We start from the raw sequence: 27,218 nt of genomic DNA on the forward strand, positions 1-27,218 counted from the left end.
ATTGCATGTGTGGTATTAGTTTCTGTTCTGGAAAGAAAGCATTTGGAAAACATCCAGTTGCTTACACATCATTATACATCTGAAATAATTATTTGGCCAAGGAAACAAGAAGTGAGTGCTTCAAAGCACTATAAAATTACTCTTTCACTTGCATATATGCAAGTCTTTTTAAAATGATTGCTCTTGGCTGGTTTTCCTCTCATTGCTATTAGCAACTAGAGCTTTGAATTTCATTTATTTTACATATTAATTTAGTGTTAGTTGAAAACACAAAGAAAGAAATCTGGTGTATAAATGCTATAGGGGGCATTTTAAGGATTCCATTAGATTTGTGTGATTCCCTTGTGTTATAATCAGTGATGTCATGGTCACTCACATCTTTTATGCCCCCAGAGCAACATTCACCAGTCCACCTATGGCAAAAGCCTGGCTATCATGACTGAAGCTCAGTTGTCCACCACCATTATTGAGAATCCAGAGATGCTCAAGTACCAGCAGAGACAGCAGCAGCAGGGGGATCAGAAGAATGCCTCAATTCGGGAAGGCTCTGGGAATGCCACAGCTCCCAAAGTGGCAAGCATGGTTAATGGGGAGAGCCTGGAGGACATCAGAAAGGTAGGTGCTCTTGGGCACTGTCAAATACTGAGTCACTAAATACCAAACTCTTAGGAAAGAACCAGTTCCTGTGCCCTTATTTGTGGTGAATGGCCTTTCAGCCTGTGTATGGCCCAGCTGATCAACTTAGTGGGTCATTTACTGGGAGTTGTTGAAAACTTAAATGCTTTTAAGGAGAAGTAAGGCTACGTGGAAGCAGGCTTGTGGATATTTCTGTGATGGGTACAAAATTCTTGGTGTACAGAAAGGAAATCAAGAGTAACTAAGGACAGAGAAGCTGTTGAACTGTGTTTCAGTTTCTCATTTACAGAGGTTGAAAGCATTATTTAATTCTGTCCTAAACATAGAACACAACTTTTAATTCAAGATTTGATATGCATAATGTTTTAGACTTGATTCTGAAGTGGAGAGCAGATTACATTTTCTACAAATGCCTTTTCTACAGATGGATAGATTGAAAATCGGAAAATTGTGTTTATGGGAAAGTCTTTGCTAACAGATTTTTAATTGAGGCACCTCTTCTAATATATCTGGTTTTGTCAGTTTGGAAAAAAATTAAAATAGCATTTCCCATTTATCAGAAATTAAGATTAAATGTATTTCCCAACAGAATCTCTTAAAAAAACAAGTTGAAACGAGAACAGCAGATGGTCGGAGAAGGATCACACCTCTCTGCATAGCTCAACTGGACACTGGGTATGTTTGGAAGTAATCTATAAAATCCTTCTTTACCTTCTTATCTTTTTTTTTTTTGGTTTTTTTTCCTGTTCCAAGCTTGCCATTCCTTCTTAGGACCTTGTTAATCACTTACTGGAAATAAGAATGCATTTCATAAGAATTGAAACACACTTATGAAATTTCAATTCTTATGAAATGCAGTTTCAACCAGTGTTCTGTGGCCATAAGATCTCACTTTTAATAGATCAGGCTAATTCTCATTATTTACTGTTATAGATGATCAATGCTATAATGTATTGTTGATTCATATCTACATTAGTACCAGCTTTAATATCCTTTAGACATGAGAAATTACTCTGAAAACTACTTGGGATTTATTTAGGTGTATATGAGTATCCACATGTGGAAAAAGGAAGAACGGAATAAATATTTTAACTAAAATTACTCTTTTTGAATTCTCTTTAAAGTGCTTTTGAGAAATGTATTTGTTGTTTGTCCTTTTGTTTAGGGATTTTTCTACAGCATTTTTCAATAGCATCCCAATATCTGGAACTCTGTCTGGCTCAATGATGTCTTCTCAAAGTAACCAGCAGCTCATGTCACTAGATTCTAATGCAGCAAATTCCCTTAATACTTCAAAGCCTTCTGTAGAGCCAACAGCAGCCAGTATGAAAGCAACAGATGATGCAGCCAATAAAGATGGGTCAGTATTTGCTGTTTTGTTTTTCACTCACATGAGTCTATTTAGTTTTTAATTCTTTTTTATAGTTTTATAATGAAGAAATTATTACAGTGGTTTCCTTGCTGAAAAACCCCAAGAATCTAACCTTCCTGAAAACATGGAGATTTTATTAGTGTTTGGTTACTTTAAATATTGATAAATTGGGAATGAATAAATCCACGTGCATAGTTCTGGCAGTGAACTTCAGTGCAATGAAGCACACAGCTGATTGTTAATGCTTTAACAAAACTTGGTTTTGGGTTGGTGGGTTGCTGTTAGTAAACAATAGAAGGTGTTTCAGTAGTGTAAGTAATGAAACCTACTTTACATCAAATTCTCACCTGTGTCCTCTCTTCAGACATGGTGATCATTCTTTCCTGTATAACAACCCCATCAGAGCACAGTGATATTGGCTTGTCAATGCACATGTGCTGATGGGCCAGTGTGTCTTTCAAATTAATTACAGAACAACTGAATTTTACTTGTTTTTCCCTCAGTCGTAGCACTGAACTGACTTGTCAGTGTGTTTTTATAGCATTTGTAGCAGCATAGTGTCATTGAAACCTCTACTTCTCCATCAAATTTGGTTGAAATTGGCCACAGATTAAAAAATGAGTGGGTGGACTATGAGAAATGATTGACAGATGAAACTATTAAGTATCCTTTTCTTTGTAAATTGTGATTCTAGCAGCTTTTTAGTATAAGCATCAGTTATTTTAGAGCCATTCATTCTCTGAATTAATTCTCTGAATGAATTGAAAAATCTCTGAAGTAAACAGCTATTGAAATAATAGATCCCTGGAATGCTTTAGTGTGGGGAAAACACATTCCTTTGCCCTAGAGTTATGCTTGGAAAGGCCTAATAATCAGGTTGTATTTTTCAGCAACAAAATCTAAACCTGGCATGAATTGTTTCATCCTAAATTGTTTCGTTGATAAAAAGTGAAATATAATATTGTAACCTGAACAAGGGGTAAAAGCAGGAACCCCTGTGATAATTTTAAAAAGTGATCCTTTTCCAATGTGTACCAGCTGAAAGTATAATTTCCTTCCTGAATTTAAAATACACAGTAAATTAATTAGGATCTTTTAATCCAGATATGTGGCTACATGAAGCTCTGAGGTGTACCATAGACAGTTTTTGAGAGCAAGCAAAGCTTGTAAAACACTGATGCATGAAAGAGTGGAAAAAGAATAGTATAATTGATTATATATTTGAGAGAAATGTTTTCTAGCCACTATTGTGAATGCTAGTTGTATGAGCAATGCAGCTTACCAGTACTAAATTTTTCAGTCCTTATTTTGCTGTCTCTTTTCTTGACAGTGTAAATGCTACCTCTGCCTCAGCTGCTCCTTCTGCATCATCTTCCTCTGTGTTGACAACTCCATCCAAGATTGAGCCTATGAAAGCATTTGATTCTCGATTCACAGAACGATCCAAAGCCACCTCAGGGACTGCTGTTGTATCAAACACAAATCAGACTGTTGTGGACAGGTAAGACACAGCCTGGGGAGGGAAGGAAGGAGGTAATAATGTAGAGTTGAAACACTAATTCCCTGTGGTGTAGATGTTACACTGCTGACACTCTAGAAGTTGTCTTGGGTTTCTTCCACTATTGGAAGGAAGGGGGCAGCTACAAATAGGTAAATTCTGTGCTGCAGTTACCCTTTGTACATTTGTCCCTGGCATTTTGGTATCACACAGATTCTCCAAGATACTCCAAGTTAAAACTATTGTTGTAAGAGACTGTGTGTGCACATGCCTGTGTCTCTGCGTGCAGCTGGACTCCTTAGAAGACAAAAACAGCCAAAAATAGCCAGTCTGCATGTCTGTACAAGAGAAAATACTCAAGATAAATTGCCATACATGTCAGCAGGTGACCTTTCATCATCATAGCTGCAGTTATATTTCAGCTTTATGCCCTGAAGGCATGCAGAAAAGATTCTCTGATTTTAAAGGGTTTTGGCCCTGGATCCATGTGATTAAAAAAAAAAAAAAAAGAAAATGTTTTGTGACATAATGTTTTGACATAAATATTCCTGTTTCACCAAAACAAATGATAAAAAAATAACAATCTTGAGAAAAAAGTATGTAGTTCCCTAGTTATTATCAGTAAAACCTGTTTTACTGATAAAAATCAATATTTTTATGTCAAAGAGCTTACCAATGTGATGCAGAAGCAAGATGTATTAAATTTCTCTGATAATTGCTTCTAATGTGTCGTTGAGATATGGATAAAAGTGTATTGTTTGGCATAATTCAGATGCCAGAGAAAAAAGGTTTGGATTATGCAAGGTATTTCTCTGAAGCCAAATAGTTAAGGAATAAGTGGCAAAACAGTGTGAATTAATAACCAGCTATTGGAGGCAAGGGAAAGGGTATGATTAAATGACCTATTTGAGCGTGTAATGGTTAACAAGAGAGTTCACAGGGATTGTACTTTGTATTGGTTATATTAGATTTAGTTATACAGGGACATGGACCTGCTGGAGCAAGTCCAGAGGAGGCCACAAAGGTAATGAGAGGGCTGGAGCACCTCTGCTGTGAAGACAGGCTGGGAGAGCTGGGGCTGTACAGCCTGGGAAAGAGAAGGCTCCAGGGTGACCTTATTGCAGCCTTCCAAGCCCTAAAGGGGCTGCAAAAGAACTGGAGAGGGACTTTTCACAGGGGCATGTAGTGACAGGACAAGGGAGAATGGCTTCAGACTGAAAGAGGGCAGGTTTGGATGAGATATTAGTAAAAAATCCCTTACTGTGAGGGTGATAGACACTGGAACAGGATGCCCAGAGAAAATGTTGATGTCTCAACCCTGGAAGTGTTCAAGGCCAGGTGGGATGGGGCTTGGAGCAACCTGGCCTAGTGGAAGGTGTCCCTGCCCATGTCATGGGATTGGAATCAGATGGTCTTTAAGGTCTCTTCCAACTCTAGCCATTCTGTGATTCCATAGTTATGTTTCCTGGAATGGAAGTTGGAGCAGTGAAGTCATGTGTATGGTTTGCAGATAGACTTTTTGCAGTAGTCAGAACTGAACAGAACAGCTTCTGGGGGTAGACAACAGAATGACTGAAATTCTACATGAATAAGCAGAAAGTCTCATGTCTACTGAAGGGGAAAAGATGAACTACTCTTGCATCTTAGAGTGCTGAATTATTTGTATTAATAATGTGAGGGAAAGAGCTGATGGTAATTGGAACTGAATGCTAAAATGAAGCTGCTATTTCCAGGTTTATCCCATGGCTAACTGCTGGTTTGAATAATTTTTTTTAAAGGGGAGAATATGTCTGATTGGTTTACATCTATATTGCACATTGTACTTTTGGAAAGGGTTTGTCATACTTCTTCAGCTTCCTCCTCCTGCCTTTGTGTGCTTTGAAATACATTTAAAGAGGGCTAAGAAATGTCATCTTATCTGCAAGAAGGCAATGTGTAGGATATATGGCAACTTTTGGAATCAGCTTTTTTTTACAGACTTTTTTTTTACAGACTGAAGGATCAGAATTTAATTAAAGACAATAAGCCCAAGGATATTCTGGAGAGCAGCAGTGACAGTGAAGAGAAGATTCCAGCTGTTAAACCACTCAGTGTACCCAAACGGAAACTGGAACTTGAGGGAGAAACAGTAGAAAAGAAGAAAAAAGGAAGACCTCGGAAAGACTCCAGACTTGTACCAGTAACTTTAACTGTTCAGGTGAAATATATAAAATTCATTGTGGCTTTTAAAGTTCATTTAATAAAGTCAGTCCTGTGTTGACTTGTTCCATCAACTCAGGGAAACACAAGTAGTATCAGTCCCTTAGAATTTTTAGCCATCCCTTCTCTGTGCCTTTAGATTTACTGGTTTTAGAATTTAAGCTTAGAAAAAGCAGGTGCCCATGGTGTGGCAAATGTGTTTATCTTTTATATAGATATGTAGCTGCTTACTAAAGGTCCCAGCATGCTAAGTAATGCTAGCCTGCCAAAGACTGTATAGAATAAAATGAAATGCCAACAGTTTTTGGTGGTGTATGATGGAGAGTGGTTCAAGAAGAAGAAAGTGACTCTAGATATGGTGATTTAAATGGTTATAAATTTCCTCAGAACCCTAAAGTAGTTGCATTCGAGTTTCCATCATGTCAGGCATATAGATACCTGTGTTTTCAGTATCTAGAGCTTTGATTTTCCCTGTAATACACCAGAATTTTCATGAATTAGTTGCAGCTGAAAATAGGGGCATTTTCAAAAAAAAAAAAAAAAAAAGAGACCAAGTTTTTTGTTTTTCTTTGATTCTTAGAAGCTATATTAAAAAACTTGTATTCATACAACTAATTGGGACAAGACTAATATTTGCAATTGGCATTATTTGAAATTTTAAGAAAATTCTTTTTCAAATCAATCTGTTTGGTAGAATATATTTGGTTTTCACTTTTTTTAAATTAAAAATGTAACTATTTCTGCGATTTTTTTCCAGTCCCCAGCTACACTGGCCTCTGAGAAGGATGCTGCTTGCATCTCTGCACCAGCATTAGCACTTAAACTGCCAACCCCAATCCCACAGAAATCGTTTACTTTGCAAGTAAGTGGACTATAAGGGAAAAACTTAATACCTTAAAAACAAACAAAAAAATCCTGCATTCTTTTAAATATCCTAAGGTTATTCACATCCTTTGAGTTAACGTTTGAATGCATGTATTTGTTCAAGCAAGCAAGATGGTAATGCTTTAGCTTCTAAGAATATGTCTTTATGAGCAAAGATAATGGCAAATCAGCTGAAAATAGGACACTTCTGACCCAGCTAAACTCCAGAGAGGAGTGAGTACTTCTGGTTCATCAGTCCCTCCACCTGGTTAGCCAAAGTGTGTGGTGGAGATAAGAGTCTCTGGGGGGAGTGGCTGCTGCAGTGGTGTTGGGAGTACACCACTGAGGAATAAAGCTAGGACTTTTCTGAGAGCTCTCTGGAGGTGCTCTGCATCTGAACAGGCTGGCAAATAGTAATGTTTTAGGTATTTATGAAACAGTTTTTAGGTGTGTTCAGGCTGTGGTAGTCTGGTTCCAATTGCAAGACTGTGGGGAGACTGGGCACATACAGACTTGATCTAGTGCCCATAATTATGAAGCAGAGACAGACTAGCACAGCCTTTCCTTGTGTTTGTGCTTCAAATACAAAGAAATTATTTGTGTTTTAGGCAAGGCTGATTTTCAGAGGTCTGCTTCTTTTGAAGTGCCATGGTATATTTTGAACCCACATTAAACAGAATGCCATACTTAAATCTGTTCTTAAAGACAGCATTGTTTTGGTTCTAATAGTAGTTGCTGCTTTTTTGAGTAGTTTTTTTCCTCTTCCAAAAATTATTATATTTTTTGTATTTCAGATAAGTTCAGATCCATCAATGTACCTTGAAGTGGAGAATGAAATGACCACAGTGGGGGGCTCAAAGCTGAGCAGGTTAAAGTGTAATCGAGAAGGAAAGGAATGGGAGACAGTCCTCACCAGTCGAATCCTCGCTGCAGCAGGAAGCTGGTAAGAGAGCATCTTTTGGAGGAAGGAGGTCCTGAAGGCCAGAAGACATTTTTAGGTGTACAAAAGTACAGTTTACAGTTATTTTTCATAATAAATATTTATGGGTAAAAGTGTGCACCACTCTAAGTTTTAGGTTTTGCTTCAAGAATTAACTCTATGCAGTCTTTAAACATCACAATTTGCATTAGCCAGTTACAACTATTTTCCTGTATTTTTACATTTCTCCTTTAAATTTCTTCATTAAAGTTGACTAAATCGTAAGTGACAGGTTTTCAAGTGCTAACTACTAAAGAATGAAAAATTTGAAGTCGCATATTTGGTCATATCAAAGTATTTTCCTGAGTATTTTCTTTTTTTTTCTCTTAATTTTTCTCAATTTTGCCTAGTTCCAACTTCAGAGTTTTAACTGAAAGTGTATTTCTTAGCCCTGTCTAGGTCTGAAAAAGAAGCAGCAGATTTTAAAGCTAAATACAAGTACAGCCTTGAGGGAGAGCTTGTGTATAACCAAAAGCTTTACTGATATTTCCAGCTACGTCCCTTGGTCTGCTTAGTTTATGACTTCTCTTGCTATCGAAAATTTTGTCTTAAAGCTGCAATAATTATTTTTTAGGGAATTTACCTGAGTTGTATGATAGCTTAAGAATTCAGCCTGTTTTTATGCTACTTGCATTTGTCAACACGCAAATGTTTCTTGTTTATTTGTTTGTTTGTTTTTTTTTTTCCCCAGTGAGATTGTAACTGTGGCCTGTGAGAAACGAACACTGTCAGTATTTTCAGCTTGTGGTCGTCGCCTTCTTCCTCCTATAATATTGAATACACCCATTTCCACCCTGCATTGCACAGGTTCCTGCGTCATGGCTCTCACCACTGCTGCTACGCTCTCTGTTTGGTAAGGGCCACGTTGCCTGCAGCAGCTGCATGTTCCTAGGTACCTTCAGTTGTGTCACTGCACTGCTGTTGAGACAGGAGCTTAAACCACATCAGGTCTGAACACAAGTCCACTTTTGAATAGAATATGCAGAGTTAACTGGGCAGGACTGGTTCTTTTTCAGCAATATCCTGTTTGTGTTCTGACAGTCCAGAATATTGAACTTCATTCTAGAATGAAGATAAAGAATCAGATGAAAGTCACTAGTTTAAATGCTTGTGATGCATGTGGAATGGAATGAGGGGGTGGGAAAGAAAAATATAGATACTTCCATCTTCCATCACACTTATCCAATGAAGCACACGAGTTTCAAGAGTTAAAGTACTCCAGCCATTTTCAAGATGCCAAGATAAAAACACTGGTAACTCGTTTGCAGTTGTTGAACTCAATCTAATGTCTCAGGCAAGTCAGGGCTCCTGAAGGAGTTATTTAGGTCCTCACTGTTTGCTTTGTTGTAATGAGGTTTCCTGATAAAGAGCCATAAAAATTGTTCTCTGCTATTAACTTGTCTCACCATAAGGGGTTTGAGTTTGCCAAAATAATTTTGTCAAAGCAATGAAGAAAATGTCTAATCAAAAAAAAACCCTAAACAAGCTTCTCAACCCCCGACTTTGTCATGAATAGTGAAGAAGTGCATTTATTAAAAGATTTTGGAGTTTTCAATTGTTTATTGACTGCAGACTTGTCCTTTTGTCTTTTTCAGGGATGTTCACAAGCAGACAGCCATCGTTAGAGATGAGTCTTTGCAAACAATATTTTCAGGTAATGAAAAAGTCCTTTAATTACCAACCTTTGAGCCCACCTGTATTTAGTGCCATTTATGAATATGCTGAAATTTTATGAAACCTGAAAAACCTAAACAATTAATTTCCCTTCATTATTGTGTAGTAAAGGGAAGTTCTTGAAATAACAGTGATGACAATATCAGTGAGTAGCAAACTTGTGTGAGATTATGTAGTTTATAGTCTGCCTTGCTTCTGAATGTAGAAATTCAGTGTTGTGAAGATCGTAAAATACTTAATGTAAATCTGCTATTAAAGCAATTTCTCTGTGTAATTTGCATGTTTATTGTCTCAGTGATGAACAACAACTGATTATCTTGTGATTCATTACTTAAAAATCTTCTGTTTCAATCACTGCAATGTCTGGCACAACACAAATCATCAGAAAAGCAGTGTCTCAGGGTACATTAGCTTCTGTTTTAGCTTTAATCCATACAGTACTAATCCAAACTAGCTAGAAAGTGTTGTATTAGCAGTTTGCAAATGTCATTAGAAGTTACATGCACAAGCCCTGGGCTTGGAATATGCTGGGAAATGAGACTCCAGCTATTTCACTTATACTGTGCTCTTAGAGAGCACACTTTTCTAAATATGCTGGTTTATAATTTTAACTTAATGGGAAAAAGAAAGCTAAAGGCTTCTTGGGTTACAAAAGATGTGGCAGAATTGCTGAAGATTTTCCCTAGGTAAGGAGAATGTTCCTGATTAAGCCCATTTTCTGTATAAATTGCAGCATCAAGATTGATAATGTATTTTGCAAAATTGATGTTATTGCTACTGCACTGAGTCTGGTGCTTGCCATCATTAGCTTGTGTCTTGACCTTCCTATCAGTGCTTGAGAACAGCATTGAACCTTTTTCTGTTAGTTGCTGTAATTGATAAGAAATGGTAGATACCATTTTTTACTATTATGAGTCTTAGGCAAGACTCCAAAAGAAACTCTTTGGTCTGATTTGACTTGCAGGAAGTGATGCAACTGTCTCTCAGATCTTGCTGACTCAGCATGGAATTCCTGTCATGAGCATGTCTGATGGGAAGGCATACTGCTTTAATCCTTCTCTTTCTACATGGTAAGTCATGGATTATTTCCTGCTTTTGCAACTCAGAGGAACTGACGTGTTCTGATTTACTGGGAAGAAATCATTCTACCTCAGGGTCATGGAAGAGTCATTGCTAAACACAAGAAAAGGCTATACAAGAGTCTCAAGATCTTGTTGGGGATGAGATGAGCTTTCCCCATGGAGAGGCATAAGTTCCTGTGAAAAATTTCCATGGGTAAATTATTTACAGGATCTTTCCAAAACAAGTTCTTTGTTGTCTTCCTAAGAAGAAAAAAACCAAGTTGTAATCCTAATATAATTGTTGTAATTACTGTAACGAGCCTGCTGGATGAAAGGGCTTATTGTTTTAACTCCTCCTTAGAATAATTGTTGTTATTCAACTATTCAAAGCGAATCCTCTGGAAAAGGAAAAATTTGTTTATTAAGGGAGTAAGGAGCAGGGGACAGGCTCTCAGCCATAATTCTGAATTTGCTGCTATTTCTTAGTTTGTACCACAGCTTGGGAAGTATATAAAAGAGCAATGTGTTTAGTCATCATAGAAATTTAAACATGATAAAGCAGCAAAGGGTATTTTAAATATTTGTACCATTTTACCTCTGTGCTGTCTGAAATCTAAACATAGCATTGGTTTGAGCCACTCTTTCTCCTGGCATCTCAAGCCAGTGAAGATGATATCCTTAATTAAGTGTGGGAATGGCAGCTGTAATGTCAGCTCCCTCCATATGAAAGGATAACTGTAATTATGGAAAAGATTGTCAATGTGTGTATGTCTGGTAGGGGGGGAGACCTGACATAAGGTAAAATCAAGTTCTTAGTGAGAAAGTCATTACCTGTGTTCACTCATTCATTCTGGGTCATGGCTTCTTATTAGATTGTAAAATGGCACGGCAAAAGTTAATGTCCTCCCAAACTAATGGTAAATTATATTATGTAATTAATATTTTAAACTTTGGGGGTAGGCAGGACACACCGCAAGCACAATTTGGACATGTAGTGGGAATAATCAGGGTCCCTGAAATTCCTGAGCCACTTCAGTGATATTTTTTTGGTTATCTGTGAAAACACAAATCTGGTTTTGAGGCAGAACAGAGCTGGATCTGCTGACCTTGCTGTTTGCACTCCTCAGACTTGTTTTTTGATTGTTTGCTGTTTTCCAGGAATCTTGTTTCTGACAAACAGGACTCTCTAGCACAATGTGCAGACTTCAGGACTAGTTTGCCTTCTCAAGAAGCCATGCTGTGTTCTGGGCCCTTGGCTGTGATACAGGGACGCACATCAAAGTACGCGCGCCGCCTTCGTGTCGTCAGCGTGGCTGGGTTTTGTCATGGTCTTTATTCACATGCCTGGATCACTGAGTTACTTCTTGAAATGCCAGTGGCTCTGAAATGATTGGTCATTCATACAGTGGTTTTTTAATCCTTTGCATGTTTATAGTCTGGATCTTAATGTTACGAGATTGTTTGGGGGGACAGGAAAGCATGCTCTAAATATAATCATTTTAAGGCTCCTCTTTATTGGTTGGGTAAAGTATTGGACAATTCTGTTATACTTTTATTAGCTAAACTGCATAATTTACATTTTGCATTTTAATTTTTAGTTTACCAGCTTTCTGGAGTAGGCTTACAATCATTGAGTTAGTTCAGTTGGCCTCAAAGAATCTATTTAATGAAGTGTTTGAGAAAGTTGAGATATTAGTCATCTAGTGAGTATTTTTAAAATGTGAAAATATCACCAAGGAATTGTGTGAGCCAGAGCAGATTCCTGTAGGTAGCTTTATAGCCCATCATCCCTTGGATTTGAATTTGATTTCCCAGGCAGATTTTTAGCTATTTCTGCCCTTCACATCTAAGTTTCATTTTTTTCCAGAGAGAAACTGTGTAGTGTTGTATGATTTTATTGCTGTTCTCGTGAGGGGAAGGGGAGTTCGTTGTGAAAAGCATTTGAAATATAAACAAACAACACTCTTTTTGAGAGAGAGAGACAATAACAGAATGAAAAATTCCCTTTTTGAAAAAAATTCTAATAACTAGTTACTTTTTTCAAATTAGCTTTCTTATGACAATGTGTTTGTATGCAAGAAATCCTTTAAATGCTTTATGTCTTGTGTGGCTCTGAAAGATCAGTGCAGTATAGCTAGTGCTACAAAAAGATATATTCCTTAGACTTGTATCTGATTTTATGGCACGTTAATCTTTTTGGTTTTGCAGTTCAGGAAGGCAAGCTGCAAGATTGTTCTCCATGCCTCATTTAGTGCAACAAGAAACAACACTTGCATACCTGGAGAACCAGATAGCAGCAGCACTTATGTTACAATCCAGTCACGAATATCACCACTGGCTCCTTATCTATGCACGGTACCTAGTTAATGAAGGTGAGACCTGCCAGGCTCTGGTGCTTCTCTGCAGCTCTGATGGGCTTCTAAGAAACACTCTGTTCATGTCATGGATATGTATGATTGCCTTTAACATCCTCCTTTTACCACTTGGCTTCTGGACTCGGGTTTGCTTAAAACCAAAACAAATTGCATTTGCTTCTGCAGTGCTCAGTCCTCAGGAATCCCGTTTGGACACAGTGGCTGGGGACAGACCGTGGTCTGGGGAAGCAGTGCCATCTGCAGACTCCAGTAATGGCAACTGCATTGTAAAACAGCCCAGTGGTCTGTCAGACACATCCTGGGTATTGTCTGGCAGCAGCTACAGATGTTTCAGGGAAACCAGGAGCACCTTGTAAAATGCATAAGCCTCCTCAGCCGGCTGATAATTGCTGCCTGATGTGAGATGGAGGGGTTGCTCAGTCTCTGACACTTTGTACTCAAGCACATAAAATTGCAGAGAATTTGCTTGTATTGCTTCCACTTTATTATTTTTTTACATTCTAAAATTATAACTGGTGCCACCAGTACTGCCTGTACTGGTGAATTCCATGTGTTAAATTCTGTGAGAAAAGAAACACAAGAAAAGTTCCTTGTGTCTATTTTGTATTTGAATACACTTTATGCTATTATGTTAAATAAGGTTAACCAACTGATTTTATACTTTTTGGATTCTAAAGATCTCCGTTGTATCTCTGCCTGTCTACATTCATAATTTAGTAGTTCCCTTTGTATTAATTCAGCCTTACTCCTCACCTTGTATAATCATTCTGCACAGAGGGAAATGAAATATGGTTCACATTACAACACCTAATAGGTGATGGCAGAATTAAAATCAAACTCATTAATTCTTGCCTTTTGACCCTTACCTTATTTAACAAGAGAGCTTGTTGAGCTGTGTGTGCTTCTCTCTGTTCTTCCCCAGCTGAAATTAAAATATTCATCTTGGGTCATATGTTAGAGATGGTTGTACTTTTAAAAGCCTTCACTAACTGAGAACCTCTGCTGCATGCACTGGGTTCCTCTGGCACCTCCAAATGTTGCTGCCATGGATGGATGGATGGATGTCACAAAAACTGTGCTTTGCCAGATGTATAGTGCTGCTTCACTAATTTTCTAGAGCTGCTGAACTTTGAAAATTGCACATCCTATTATTGACCCTTTATTCTTATGATTATTTCAACATCTACTGAATTCTAATCCATTAAATACTTGATCTATTATGTGTTGATTGGCAAGTTACTCTTGAATAGACTTTGTTTCTTGGAAGGGAATTCCCCCCTCTTATTTTTGGGTAAATAAAGGAGGCCCAGAAACTGTGTGTGGTTTTACTAAAGGTGTTTTGGTTTTTAAAAAGCTGGTATGTTTGTGGGGGAGGGAAGAGTGAGGTTGAGATCAGGGCAGCTCTTAAAACAAGATGGAGTAATTACTTCAGACTTCAGTTTTTCTCCCTATTGTAGATCATCTTCAGTAGTGGGTTTGGTTTTGAGAACTTTAAATAAGACCCTTCAGAGCTCTAAAAATCATCTTCTATTTCCAAAGAATTGCTGTAAGAATAATAAAACTTTCCTGAAATCAATGTTTTGGGCTTTATTTTATTCCAAATGCTTGTAATTCTTTCCTGAATGTTGTCTGCTACATTGTGGAGTGGTTATATGTAGTGAAACGCTGTCAAATGTGATTTTATTTCTGACTGTCTCCAGGGTTTGAATATCGTTTGCGAGAATTATGCAAGGATTTACTGGGTCCAGTCCATTACTCAGCTGGAAGTCAGTGGGAATCAACAGTTATGGTAAGTCCTGATAATTGTTTAATGAAGAACAAGGAATAAAAATTACAGGGTATTATCCTTTCCATACTCTGATTTGATCACATAAGCAGGCTTTCTGCCATGGCACTGAGATTTATTCCATGTGAAACCACAGGCAAATGCTTGTTGCCCCAGTGTCAGCTCTGGTGCTGTCTTGAGTATCACACAGATGAAGGAGAGTTGCATGTTCAGCTCTCCACATTGTTGAGACAGCAGGTTGGAAACAGGGACATGCCAAAGAAGTCTTCCCTCTCAGAACACAGCCTGGAGTCTGGAACTGCAGAGGCTGCTCCAGCTTCATGAGTGTGTAAATGTAAAGCCAGTTTTTATTCTGGGAGTCATGGAAGCAGAGTGAGAACATAAAATACACAGCTCTCTCTAGGCAGGAAAAAGGGCATGAATCTTAGACAGCTCCATGGAACATGTTAATGATAACAAATAGTTTCTGAGGATGCTTTTGTGTTTTCTATGCAGGGTTTACGAAAGAGAGAATTATTGAAAGAGCTTCTTCCTGTTATTGGACAGAACCTCCGCTTCCAGAGGCTTTTCACAGAGTATCAAGAGCAGCTGGACATCTTGAGAGACAAGTAGCATGTCCCCAGATTTTCCCTGCGGGGCCTGGTCCGAGCCAAACTGCTGAACAGCATTAGCAGAGACACGAGAGGAGCGAGAGCCCGGCCAGCGGGGACACTCCTGAAGAAGGGCTGTGCCGCAGAGGTCCCAGCGGATTCCTGGAAATGATGAGTGGAGGAGCTCGACAGTTTCCCCAGTGAAACTTGACCATTGAAGCTGTGACCTCTGTTTCTATGGAAAGTCATGGATATGTACTTCAGGGGGATCCTTTTGGATCTGGATCTCATTTAATATTAAAACTAGCTGAGAACTGTTTGTGCGGTTTCTTGGATGTCCTGTGAAAAGCACAGTACTTCAGAGTACACTGAACAGCATATTTAACCCTGTTTGGGGTTTTTTGCCTGAGGATTTATTGAGGCTCAACACTATATTAAATTAGATGAATGAGCCACGTAAAAAGAAATTTCATAAATATTAAGGTATTATGCAGCCAATAGACTCTTTCCTGTGAATATAATAATAATAAGAGGCTGTTCTAACACATGGACTATTTTTGTACTAGAATTTGCTAACTTGTAATATGGAATTTTATTTGGCCAATAATCAGGCTATCACTACAAAGTCATCTTGTAGGAGTTTAATTACAAAGGCTATGTTTCAAAGTAATTCTACCAAATTAACATGTCATCATCAGGTTTTTAATTTTTCAATGTTTGTAAAAGGCAGTTGGGGGGAGGGGGAGGGATACAATGGGGTGGCTCTTTTTGTAAGTACAAAATAAAAGAACATTGCATTGGTTTAAAAAAACAACAAAAAGCAAAAACATGGTCTTGAATTATTGCAAAGAGCAATCTCCAGAAACGTCAACACAGGCTGAATCACAGTAATGTGTCTGGAAATAAATAATTTTGTCTGGGTGCTCTTTCCTCGGATCAGACAAGTGCTGGTGGTGTCTGTGGACAGCTACAGCGTGTGCCCCCGGAGCCCATCTCGGCCGAGGAGCAGGAGCTGTGGGGGAATGCTCGTCCCCAGGCAGAGCCAAGCAGGCTCCTCACCACTGAGAGAGTGCCTGCACTGCAGCAAGGAGGGAGCTCTCTGCACTTATGGCCACGTTCCTTGTGGAGTGCTTTTGGAATTGCACTGAAAACAAATCAAGTTGTTTTCTTTTTCCAGAGTGTACGTGGTGCTGAGAAAGGAGCAAGTGAAGGTGTTGGTTCTTTGCAGGCCCTGCTGTTTGGATGTGCCTCAATGCCTTGCTTTGAAATGTTTTTGAGTAAAAGAATCCAAATGATGAAGTGTATTTAAAGCCTTGTAAAAGGGCAGTTTCTCCCCAAATGTCTAACAAACAATATCCTTCCCCCTCAGCCAGGACAAGGAGTAGCTGTGCTGCTGCTGTGGCCAAAGAGTCTAATAGTGAGAAGCAGCTGTAATGTTGTAAATAATTTATATGCTGTTGCCAATTAGACTACACTGGTGGGAACAACTATTCTGTTCCTCAGAGGAGAACCATAACAACATAGAATCATGGACTTTCAGAAGTCATTTAGTATAACCCCCTGCAAGCAGAGCAGGTTGTGCTCACCTTGTGCTCACGGATGCTGCCAAGGACCAAAGGATGGGATTAAAAGAGGAGCTGAACACCATCTTCTGGTGCACTCAGTGGGGGTCTGGCTCTCCACTTCCAGGGGTGTCACTCCAGTGGCTCTGTGTGGGCAGCTGCCAGGGTGATGGTTTAACAAAGAAAAAAGGAGCATGAATGGATTTGGAGGTTTTTGATAAGTAAAAGCTCCAGGACAACTGGTGGTTTCCTCCTGCTAAAGGCAAGGGATCCAGGCTCTGTTCAGTCTTGTGCTGGTCTTACCAGTCCTAAGGGACAGTAAATTCCTTGTCATTAGGTCTTTGAAGAGACACTGAAATACTTTTTTGTGAAGAGCATATTAAGATAACAAGTAGGTTTTTCTACCCATTTTTTCTTGGGAGGTTTTGTCACTGCCCAACAGACCAGGAATGCAAAGATGTTAAATTCCAGGCAAGAAAACACGTTTTAGTGACGCGGAAGCCCTGGAAGGCTGCTCTGAGGTCGCACCAACCTTCCCGAGGCTGAACCTGCCCGGCCCTCCCGGCCTGTTCCCGCGGCCCCGGAACGCGCCTGCCGCCGCCGGTGTTTCCGCGCCGCGGCCGTTCCCCGGCGCACCCGGCGGAAGGCGCGGCCGGGCCTGAGGCGCAGCGCGGGCCGGGCGGGCCGAGCCGCAGCCATGGGCAAGCGGCAGCACCAGAAGGACAAGATGTGAGCGGGGGGCGCGGGGGAGAGCGTGGGGGGCCGGGCCGTGCGGGGCCGTGTCTGTGCTGTGCCTCAGTGACCCCTCTGTCTCGCAGGTACATCACGTGCGCCGAGTACACGCAGTTCTACGGCGGCAAGAAAGCAGGTAAGGGGGGACGGGCCGCTCCCTCAGATCCCCGGGGCGGCGGGTGCTGAGCTCCGGGCCCCGGGCCGCGGCCCGAGCCCGTGGTGCTGCTCGGAAAGGCCGCGTTTCTGGCCAGGTGAGCGTCCCCGCCCTCCGCAGGGTCTGTGCCCGCTGCTGGGGCAGAGCCTGGAAGTTAATAATGTCATTTAAACTCAGCGCTGTCGGACTGTCAGAGCTCCGGTTTGATCTTTTCCCGGCAGTGTAATTGCAGTTCAGAACTTTTAGTTACATTTTCGCAAGCTTTAGGACATTCATCCTTGTCTTCCCTAACTTGCCGCAGGTTATGTAGCAACATGTAATTTTCAAATGTTTCTTTGTTACCTAGCATACCATGAATTTATTAAAATCTGTTGTGTGGGTTTTCTTTTTCCATAAACAGACCTTCCAAGAACCAATTTTAGACGTTTGTCATTTGATCACTGCAGGTAAGACAACAAATTTCTATTATTGTTCTTTAATGACAATGTCTATTTATCAGGCTGTTGACACTGAACTAAAGCCATGTTCTTCTGAGGCAGTTACTTTCATTGCCTTGTGCCTGCTGCAGCAGTAGTGTGGCAATAGAAAGTTGAATAAGAACTGAAACAGAGTCTGCATGACCCGTGATCAGTGTCTGCAGAGGTTGGAGCTGATGGCTGAAAGGATACACAACTGATGAAATAATGCAGAACAATTTCTGTGTACATCCCAGCCCTTCAAATCTGTGTCATCAGGGCTCAAATCTGCTTGTCCCTGCTCAGAATGTGCTTGGTCAGTGACTCATCTTGCTAAAATAGAGATTAAGGTAGATTGAAGAATATTTCTGCTATTTCTTTCTGTTTAGAGTTTACTGCTGAAAGTGCAGGAGTGAAGGAAGAGAGTTGGTAGAAGTGGGTTAGAAATCCTTGTAAATTGGGTCATTCAGGAAGCTGCCTTCCATACCTGTGAGCTAAGAGCTGCCAGGATTATGGAAGCATCCCTAACAGGGGATGCTGAGTGTGATTGCCAGTTCCATCGTGATTTCCACCTGGTTTTGCTAACAAGGTTGTGTTCTCTTTTTTCTAGTTTGTCTCTGCAGCCATTTGAATACCCAGTTTGCACACCAGATGGGACAGTCTTTGACATCCTGTAAGTACTTCACTTTATTTCTGGGTTGTTGAACTGGTTACAGCTGTGTAATCATCACTTAGTCTTAGCAATTTGGCAAAAACAGTCATGGCCATCAGTAGAGGTTTCTGATGGTGCTTGTCATGAATTGCTTTATCCCTTCTCTTTTCAGGAGCATTGTACCTTGGATAAAGAAATATGGAACCAATCCAATCACAGGAGAAGTAAGTAATGATGGGTGGATTCACATCATGGCTTTGCTTTCTTTATGCTCAGTTTTTTATTGAATGTGTTAGAGAAACAAAAATGCCTTAGTGATAGCAAAAGAAGTCAAATGGGAGCGCAGTTTTGAAGAAGTGTGGGAGAAAGGAGAGCATTACCTCCATTTATCTTTTGTAATCTGATTGTAAATAGGGCAGAGTGAGTGGTTCATTTGTATGAACTCCTGGGGTATCTTGCCTGCCTTCCAGCTGTGGCATAATGAACATCTGTACAGATGGAAATACAAACTCTTGTTAGTGCTGGTGCTGCCCAGAAAGCCTGACTGGTCATTGATGGAAAAGACTCTCCTGCTGCCTCATATAAACACAATTCTGGTCCCTACAGGGCAAGGGGCTCACACCTCTCCATCTGGGATTAAACTTGCAGCAATGTTTCCTAGCCCAAAGGATATTTGGCATCATGCAGATTAAGGAGATTAATAGGTGATATTATGAATGGTAAGCTTACACTACAAAACCATTTGAGTTATCCTGACAGCATATTTCAGAAAGCTTCTGTCATGATGGCTCACTGTGAGAGAAACCTCTGTGGGTTTCTCCCCCCTTTTTCTGCAGAAATGATAATAATGAAGGAATTACTTTCTGTAGCAGCGTGAAATGGTAAAACACTGAATAAACATGAAGGAAATATTTCCCTGCTGGAATTATATTTTTTCTGATGTGTTAAAGTGCAGTGTTTATGAGGGCATAGAGGAAAATTTTAAGCAGGAACTGTTGCTTGAGCGACTGAAATTTCTTTCCCTTCAGTGTGTGCAGTTACTTTTCTAGGCACTGGGTGGCGGCCGTTGCCCAGGATTGGGGAGGTTTGCAGCTGCCTCTGGGCTGAGATTCCTTCTGAAATACCTTGCGTTGGATGAAAGATTTTCCCGTCACACAGATACGAGGAAAAGCTAAATACAGATGCAACATTCCAAGCTCTAAACACGAACAGCCTGTCTGAGACTTGATATCTCCCTTCAGGTGTATTTGTGTAATGGTGAGATGATTGAAGGTCTTTCTTCACACGTGAAGAGGCCAGTGTGTTGTTGAGAAGGAATGAAATTACAGCTATTTCATTTGTTTTTGCCAGCCTCTCATCACCTTGCTGCTTTCTGCATTGGTTGGGAGTTTTGGGTGTTACCAGATCAATTTTTTTCACTCAGAGCAGCTCATTGCAGACTGTGAACCATGATGTGGTTTAAAATTGCTTTGAGTAAATGCTAAGCAAGAAGTGTAACGTGCCTGACTGTGTTGTGTAATGGAGAGAGAGTGAGACTGTGCATGATAACCTTGGTGAGCCATAAATGCTTAAATGAAGTCAGGCCTTGAGACCTGTTAGCTTACCAGACTTGTGCTTCTGTAGTTGATCTGCAGTGCTCTTCCAGCTCTCCCCAATGTGCATCCCCCCTTTTCCTCTGTATCACTTTCTGGGGAGCCCTTTCTTCCCCCCTCTTCTTCTGTGGTGGCCTGGTGCTGTACAGCTCCAGCTCCACAGCACCAAGGTGTTCCAGATCAATTGGAAGAAAAAGGAGACACTTGTTCTCCAGAATAGCACACAGCCCTGCTGAATTCAGCTCTGTGGAGCTCAAAGTTGAAGAGTGGGGTTGAAAGAAGGATTGTAATTTAGACTTTGTTTCCCAGAAGGGTAGCTCAGTTTTTTGGAAGAGTAGGGTGGCATTGGGCAGAAAAGGGATAGGAGTGCCAGGTAGGTGACAGGGGAAGTCATTGAATTGACTTTGTGCATCTCTGGACTGTTCTGTCCTCTGTTGAATCTGTCACTGTGTGTGCACCCTCTGTTCCCTGTGCAGCTTGTTCATGGAAACCAGAAAGTATCTTCTGTAATGAATTGGTGACTTGGAGAAACTCAGGAGTTTGGGTTTATTTAGAAAGGAATTGAGCCAGATGAGCTGCAATGCTATGTTGTGTACACTAACTTATGGAGTTACTTTGCACAGGTTGGTGATGAGGTTCTGGAGAATTTTTCCATTTATTTGTCTGGAAGTAAAAAATAGTAATGAAACCCTTCATGGCTTGTACTTCTTTAATTGTGATTTGCTACAGGACAGATGCTTTAGAGAAGTCAATAGACTACTGGGAAATGGGGGGGTTAATGGTGCACTCTTGGCACTCACTAGTTCTGTCTAGCTGCCTTATTTCTGAAATGGACCCCTCAGTGGAGAACTGGAGAGCCTGGCAGTCATTAAGATATTTATCTTTGCTGTGCTCCAGGGGGTAGGACTGTGTTAGTCTTTTATTAATTGGATGTCTGTGAACTGATCTACAGGGGACTTCTATGATTCTTCTGAATCCTGAACTATTGGACTAGCCTTTGTTTTTAAAGAAATGCTGCAAATCACTGTTGACCTTTGTCTAGAATTTACCATGAGCTATTCTAGAAAGTAACATTAGATTTTCCCCCCCTCCTTCCCTTTTAACAATGCATTGTGCTAAAAAAAATGCTTGTTTTACTGCTACACCAATAATTTTGGAAGAAGCAGTGCATTTCTCACAGTTGAGCTAGAGTCTGTCAGTTGGCATTGTCTCACTTTTTCTGTCAGCTTTGTCAGGACACTGCCCTGGCTTATGCAATTTTAGTGTAAGGATAAAATAAAGTGGAAAGTGATAGTTAGCTCATTCCTTTTTACTGACAACAGCACTTTGGCTTCTTGGGCTTGCAGAGAGTTGCAGGCTTGCCAGGACATTTCATGTAGTGACGTTCTGACAGCCTGACCAGTATGCCCACAGGAGGCAGCCAGCTGGGCTCAGGATACCTGTTTCAAGGAGTGAGATTGGCCAGAGCATGTCTGGTTGGTTGGAATCTCAAATATGAACAGATGATAGATCAGCGTGCCTTTTGACAGGAATTTCAAGGAAATTGGTTTTCTTTGTTGCATGGATATGTTCTATGTGGGCTGAGTTATTTTTCCTCCTGTTCATTGTAATGTGTCTGATGTCAATACCTATTTTTTCCACTCTGGTTCAGTGACATTCTGATTGTGTGTGCGCAGACCAGATTGTTGTGGCTGTACTTTCAGCCCCTATCAAAGCTCTGTAACCTTGGGCAAGTATCTCTGTTCCCTTGTCCCAGAAGTAGCTACTGTCTTTGTCCCTGGTTTCCCCTTTTCAATGGGAATTTAACTCTTTTGGAAAGCCAGTTAATTTGATTCAGTCCAGTTAATTTAGCCTGGCCTATGAGTCAGGTTAGGAGACCTGAAGATGCCGTGTGGTGGATTTATGAGACTGAGAGTCACATTTGTGGTCTGAGTGAGGCAGAGCAGAATTTGTGTTGTGCCCTGTCTTGTGCAAGGTTGGGATCCAGACCTGCAGCCCAGAGAGGGCATTTTCTTAAGCATCACAAGGTTTTAGCTTCTCACTATGTTAAGAAGGAAATTTTTTATAAATTCTACAGTTTTTTTAAAGGTTAGAAAAGCCTTTTGGTTGGTCTGCCTCTGAAGATAACAATAAAGAGGAGTCTGATGCATATGATGAAGTAGTAGAAGGCAGAGCCACTGACATGGAAAATGAGAACCAGCTTTGGAGTCAGAAGGCTAAAAATCCCTGATTTCTCCCAGTGAGACATATGCCTTTTAAAAAGAGAGAGCTGGACATAAAGGTTTGCTATGTGTACATTATAAATATTTGCTATTTTTCTCCCACACTCTTTAATCCTGTATTTACCAAATAAAGCTGACTTGGGGTGAAATTATGACTAACATGATCAAATAATGGCAGTACAGTTGCCTGGCTCCTGCAGTAAGCCTGTCTCATGCAGGCTTTGGAAGCATCAGAGAGCTTGTACCTGCAATGCCCTGCAGTAATGACAGCCTGCAGTGGACACCTCCTCCCTCCAGCTCTGCTCACTAGGAATGTAAACAGTGCCCTTTTTTTCCAATCATTTGTTTGAAGTGAGGTTGGTAAGATGATGCTTGCCATAATAATTACAGGCACTTTCAAAACCTATAACTTCTTACCCACAAAATAAAAAAATTGCAACTACATCTGTTATTTCAAAACTTGGAAAATCATTCTCAAATACATTCCTTGAATATATTTATCTTCCAAATTATGATGGATATTGTTACTTCATTTTGTTGTTGAAATAATGATTTCTTTTCACTTTGGTCAAGTAGATTTCAGTGAGTCTCACAGATCCCACAGAAATCAGTTACTGGTTTTGCAGTGAAGCTTGCTGACCTGGTTTAATGAAGGGGATATGAAGAAGATTACTTCTTTTACTGTTGGTTTGTTACTCCCACTTTAAAAATGAACAAACAACCTTACACTGCTTTTTTTATGCACTAAAAATGTCTTTGGCTATCTAAGTAAGGGAAATCCGGTCTGAAAGGATACAGAAATTGGAGCAAAGGTGAAACTCTTTAAACATAGAAATGTTTTTACCATGTTTGTATTTTGAAAGCATAGAGATAGAAATAGAAAACACTGATAATTGTTTCTTCACCTGAGGAGTGAATATAGTGAGAAACAGGGCTTAGGTATTTTTTCTACTTTTGTAATATTCTGAATAAAGAAACTGTAGTGTGTGAGCAATGTGGGAAATACCAAGTAGGAACAGGTGTTAAACTACAGTTTAAGTTCCAGGCAGGACTTCATGGTTCACTACCAATTGCTGTCCAACTCTGTCACATAATCAGTGCAGGGTCCTTGTGTTTCAGGAATGGATTCCTGAAAGTGGGTTGGATGAGCTTCACACATTACTGAGTCAGAGGTGTTGAGATCAGTCACAGACAAAACTCATCCAACCCCGAGTCAACTGGAATGAATCTCAGGCCTGAACTTGGAGGAGGACAAGTTCCAATTTCATGTGACCTTACTGGCTAAATCAACAGTGACAATGGCTTTTAACTCAGTTCATATGGTCTGTGAGGTAATTTACTGCAGATTGCTGCTTTAATTGTGTTGTTCCAGGTGTGTTTCTAGATAATGAGCAGCAAATAATGGATGTCATTAGACAAAACCCTGTGGTTTGAAGGTGCCCTCTTTCAGGGCAGTGTAGCCCTGTCAGGAAAATGCAATAGCCATAGATAATGTGCAGTGGGATGCATTTTCAGAGTGTTTGTTGAGACCTTTCTGTAACCTGGTAGTAATGTTACCTCACAATTCTGATGATCATCTAAAATGGCACGTTGAACCAGAAGTCAGATTTTCCTTGTGCTTTTTCATCTTTTTGTCTTGAGAAGTTTGCTTCACTTACTGTTTCCAAAGAGATTGTGCTTACTTTGAGCATTTTCATCTTTTGTCTGGATACAAAATACCAGCAGGAAAATGCTGTGGAGACTTCCACAGGCAGGCTATGTCCACATCAGTTTTCTGTATGTTGAGTGCTGGGACTGTCTAATTAAGAGCTAAATAGTTTGACCAGTTGAGATAATTTTCATTATGTGAAATTCAGGAGTGAGTCATATCCCTCTCACATTGTTTTTTTCCTCAACATCAGAGCGCAGCACCTGAAATCCAAGTAGTTTTCTCCTTGGGGCTTTGGAAATGAGTGATCATTTAGGTGGATCGGTAACGTCAGGTCTCATTTGGATGTAATATGAGTGATGTATAAATGAGAATTTTAATTTTTCTCTAGAGAACTCCTTTCACGTACATGTCAGAAGAAGTCGGCACATCTTCAGCTTTGAAATTCAAAGTATATTTCTTAATTTGTCTGATGCAACTCAGGTCTTCTGATATTGCAGAAGTTTAAATGTCAATTGTCCCCTTTTTTCCCCTTTTGTTTAACTTCGCATATTTTTCCTATATATTTGAAATGAGTTTTTTTTCCTTGTTTATTTGTAAGAAAAGTTTCAGTGTGGGGTGGGAATACAGTTTTGTTCTGGGTGAGTAATAGCTTATTACAGAACAGAGAACAAAGCTTACAGAAATAAAGCCAAGGGAAGCTTTGTTGTTGAAAAATGATTCAGACAAATCCATCTTGGTTTTCATGTGCTGCAGAAAGAGGAGTGAAATGATCAGGAACAGAAAACTGGAAGACTGTCTGAGGTCTTTGGCTCTCTCAGTCTGCTTTGCAAACTGCATGCTCTGTCTTGAACCAGTGTCTGCTTTTTGCCTGCTATGGCTGCTGAGAGCTGCTGATGGTTTTTCATCTGATACATATCTTCTGTAAATTTTGGGTTTGACCAGCCTAGTCTCGTTTGTATTGGTGCCTAAATTGCCCCAAACACTCTGTTAGTGTTTACAGCTGTGTGTTTCACATGGAAGAATTTAATGCTTTCTTGACATTCTGGTGTTGAGACTTGTATTTTCTTCTCAGATGTTCTTCATGCCTTTAAGTTCTCCATACCCTACATGGTCACGGTTCTCTTCCACATCTCTTAAATTTTAATATATCTTCTTTGAACAGAGTTAATCATACACAGTAAATGCTGTGTGAATTCCTGGTACAGTGGTGGGAATATTTTCTAATCTCTTCCTGAAATACTTTGATAATGTCTGATAATATTACACATGATAGTGTAAAACCAAAAACCATTTCAGTGAATGTGTTGAGACAGGAAGGGTGCTTTGAGAAAATGAGAATTTGTTGCATTTTCTTTTGGTAGGCTGTGTCATTTCAGAAGCAGATACAAGTTAGAGTTAGCCAGGATGAGCAGTAGTTCTTCCTTTTCTCTTTGTTTTGTTGTTTCCAGTTAAATGTTGCTGCCTGTATTTCTGTGAGCAGTAGCAGACTCCTTTCAGACACGGGTGGTTACAGCTGTTGTCATTAAGCATCTCTCTCCAGGTGCATTTTTGTCTGGGGCACCAGACACAGGCTGCTGCTCAAATGCCCAGAATCCACTTTGAACGAGATGAACTCTTCAATATGCAGCAGCTGAGCCGTGTCGTCTTACCTCATTGGCCTCAGAAATTATTAGCTTTTAGTCAACAGTCTAAATGAGTTAATATTTGACTAGTGACCATAAATTTTCAAGGCCCCTGGATAGAAACATATGAGGACATGGTTTCTGCCCTGAGGAATGACCACAAAGTCATATGTCGTAACGAAATGGTCATCAAACACAGGGGCAATCAAGGGGATGAAAATCCCACTGAGTTGTATCCTGACAGATAACTCCTTCTTTTGTTGGGTTTTCTGAAAATTTCCCTCTCTCCTTTGTTGCTGACAAACATAGATAGCTGGTTCTTTCTTTTCCAGAGTTGTTTGTGTGTTTTACAGTAGTGCACCCAGCATTATTAAGAGTTAGCCTTTATCTGTCCTAGAAAGGGGATTTATTTTTCAATTCTCTGTATCTTTGGGAAACAGTGAGGGCAAAGATGATGAGATTTGCTTCTACTTACTGTTCAAGTGCTTTATCAAAAAAAGACATTTAAAGCCCTCCAGTGTCATGAGTCACTGGCCAAGCTGCTGTTCCTCCTTCACACCTTGCTGACTGTGGTGGTGGTAGGCAGTGTTTAATCCAGTAACCCACCTCTGGTCACAGGCAGATAAACCTGTCTACCATTATTTCTAATGCATTATGTCCCTTACAGCAAAAAAGTATTTACATCTAGGTTTTACAGACTGAACAGATGGTCTCTTCTTTTCCTTTTCTGTGTTTTGGTGTAAGTGTGCACGTTGGATGAGATTTTGTGACTGTGACACTTGAAAAACCAGCAGCTGTGAAGCGCTCTAGCCTTAAATGAGATGCAGCATGAGGTTTCCCACAGATCTTTACTTGCCTGTTTTTCACTAAAATTGGAGACTAGATTTTTGGTGCTTCTGCAAAGCTTTATTTTCCTTGAACTGTGCTGTATTTGGCTGTGGATCTCTGGATTGGTAGACTTTTGACTGCATTAAGACTGCAGGCTTGATCTTGCAATGCAGCTACATGTCTTTTTCTCATGGCAATTTCTGTTAATGTGCTCTTTGATAGAGCAGTATTATTGCTGGTATCTGAGAACCACGTGTGTTATCAAGCATATCTTTATGGTTCTCTGGACAAGGCTTTGGTGACCATATGGTGTCAGTTTAATTAACTTTTAAATATGTAAATATAGTGGTCTAGAAGTGTGTAATGAAGGATCTTCTGTGTCCATTTCCATTCTAGCTCAGCAGTACATGAAGACTGCAGTTAAACAGCAGCTTCATCCAAGAATGTGAATTGAGGGTATCTTTTTAGCATTAGGTGGGCAGCTGTGATAAATATTGAGCATTTTTGTTGTTGAATTAAACATAGAAATGATACCTGGAATTGTGAGAGTGTTCTGGCCTCTTGACTGCTGAGCCCAAATTTTTTACGGAGTGTGATAATATATATATATAGATGGCTTATTTTGTTAAAACAGTGCTGCTGTGTCCTGTTGGCAAACCCTAATGTGTAGGCTTGAGGATTTCCAATGCTATTTATCGTCATTAAATCCATTTA

At 40.0% G+C, this 27,218-nt stretch overlaps 2 protein-coding genes across 6 annotated transcripts in view; both read left to right on the forward strand.

Moving 5' to 3' along the window:
- Positions 1–15,353, forward strand: part of LOC128796981 (protein HIRA) — a 32,197-nt gene extending 16,844 nt beyond the window's left edge. For 3 of the 5 annotated variants that reach the window (XM_053959109.1, XM_053959111.1, XM_053959113.1), the window contains 14 exons: positions 394–615; positions 1,226–1,311; positions 1,802–1,996; positions 3,339–3,509; positions 5,484–5,703; positions 6,463–6,567; positions 7,364–7,512; positions 8,240–8,401; positions 9,144–9,202; positions 10,187–10,292; positions 11,442–11,564; positions 12,492–12,655; positions 14,359–14,447; positions 14,940–15,353. In XM_053959109.1, the coding sequence (XP_053815084.1) occupies positions 394–615; positions 1,226–1,311; positions 1,802–1,996; positions 3,339–3,509; positions 5,484–5,703; positions 6,463–6,567; positions 7,364–7,512; positions 8,240–8,401; positions 9,144–9,202; positions 10,187–10,292; positions 11,442–11,564; positions 12,492–12,655; positions 14,359–14,447; positions 14,940–15,056 (1,968 nt within the window). In that variant the 3' untranslated portion in view covers positions 15,057–15,353. The remainder of the gene's footprint in view (positions 1–393; positions 616–1,225; positions 1,312–1,801; positions 1,997–3,338; positions 3,510–5,483; positions 5,704–6,462; positions 6,568–7,363; positions 7,513–8,239; positions 8,402–9,143; positions 9,203–10,186; positions 10,293–11,441; positions 11,565–12,491; positions 12,656–14,358; positions 14,448–14,939) is intronic. The other 2 variants (XM_053959110.1, XM_053959112.1) reach the window with 1 other exon arrangement.
- A 1,869-nt stretch (positions 15,354–17,222) lies between these two features.
- Positions 17,223–27,218, forward strand: part of PPIL2 (peptidylprolyl isomerase like 2) — a 67,712-nt gene continuing 57,716 nt past the window's right edge. Inside the window, exons 1-5 of the mRNA XM_053959679.1 lie at positions 17,223–17,325; positions 17,415–17,464; positions 17,883–17,928; positions 18,548–18,610; positions 18,762–18,813. Coding sequence (XP_053815654.1) covers positions 17,294–17,325; positions 17,415–17,464; positions 17,883–17,928; positions 18,548–18,610; positions 18,762–18,813 — 243 coding nt within the window. The 5' untranslated portion in view covers positions 17,223–17,293. The remainder of the gene's footprint in view (positions 17,326–17,414; positions 17,465–17,882; positions 17,929–18,547; positions 18,611–18,761; positions 18,814–27,218) is intronic.

Source organism: Vidua chalybeata, chromosome 18, assembly GCF_026979565.1.
Source record: "Vidua chalybeata isolate OUT-0048 chromosome 18, bVidCha1 merged haplotype, whole genome shotgun sequence".
NCBI lineage: Eukaryota > Metazoa > Chordata > Aves > Passeriformes > Viduidae > Vidua > Vidua chalybeata.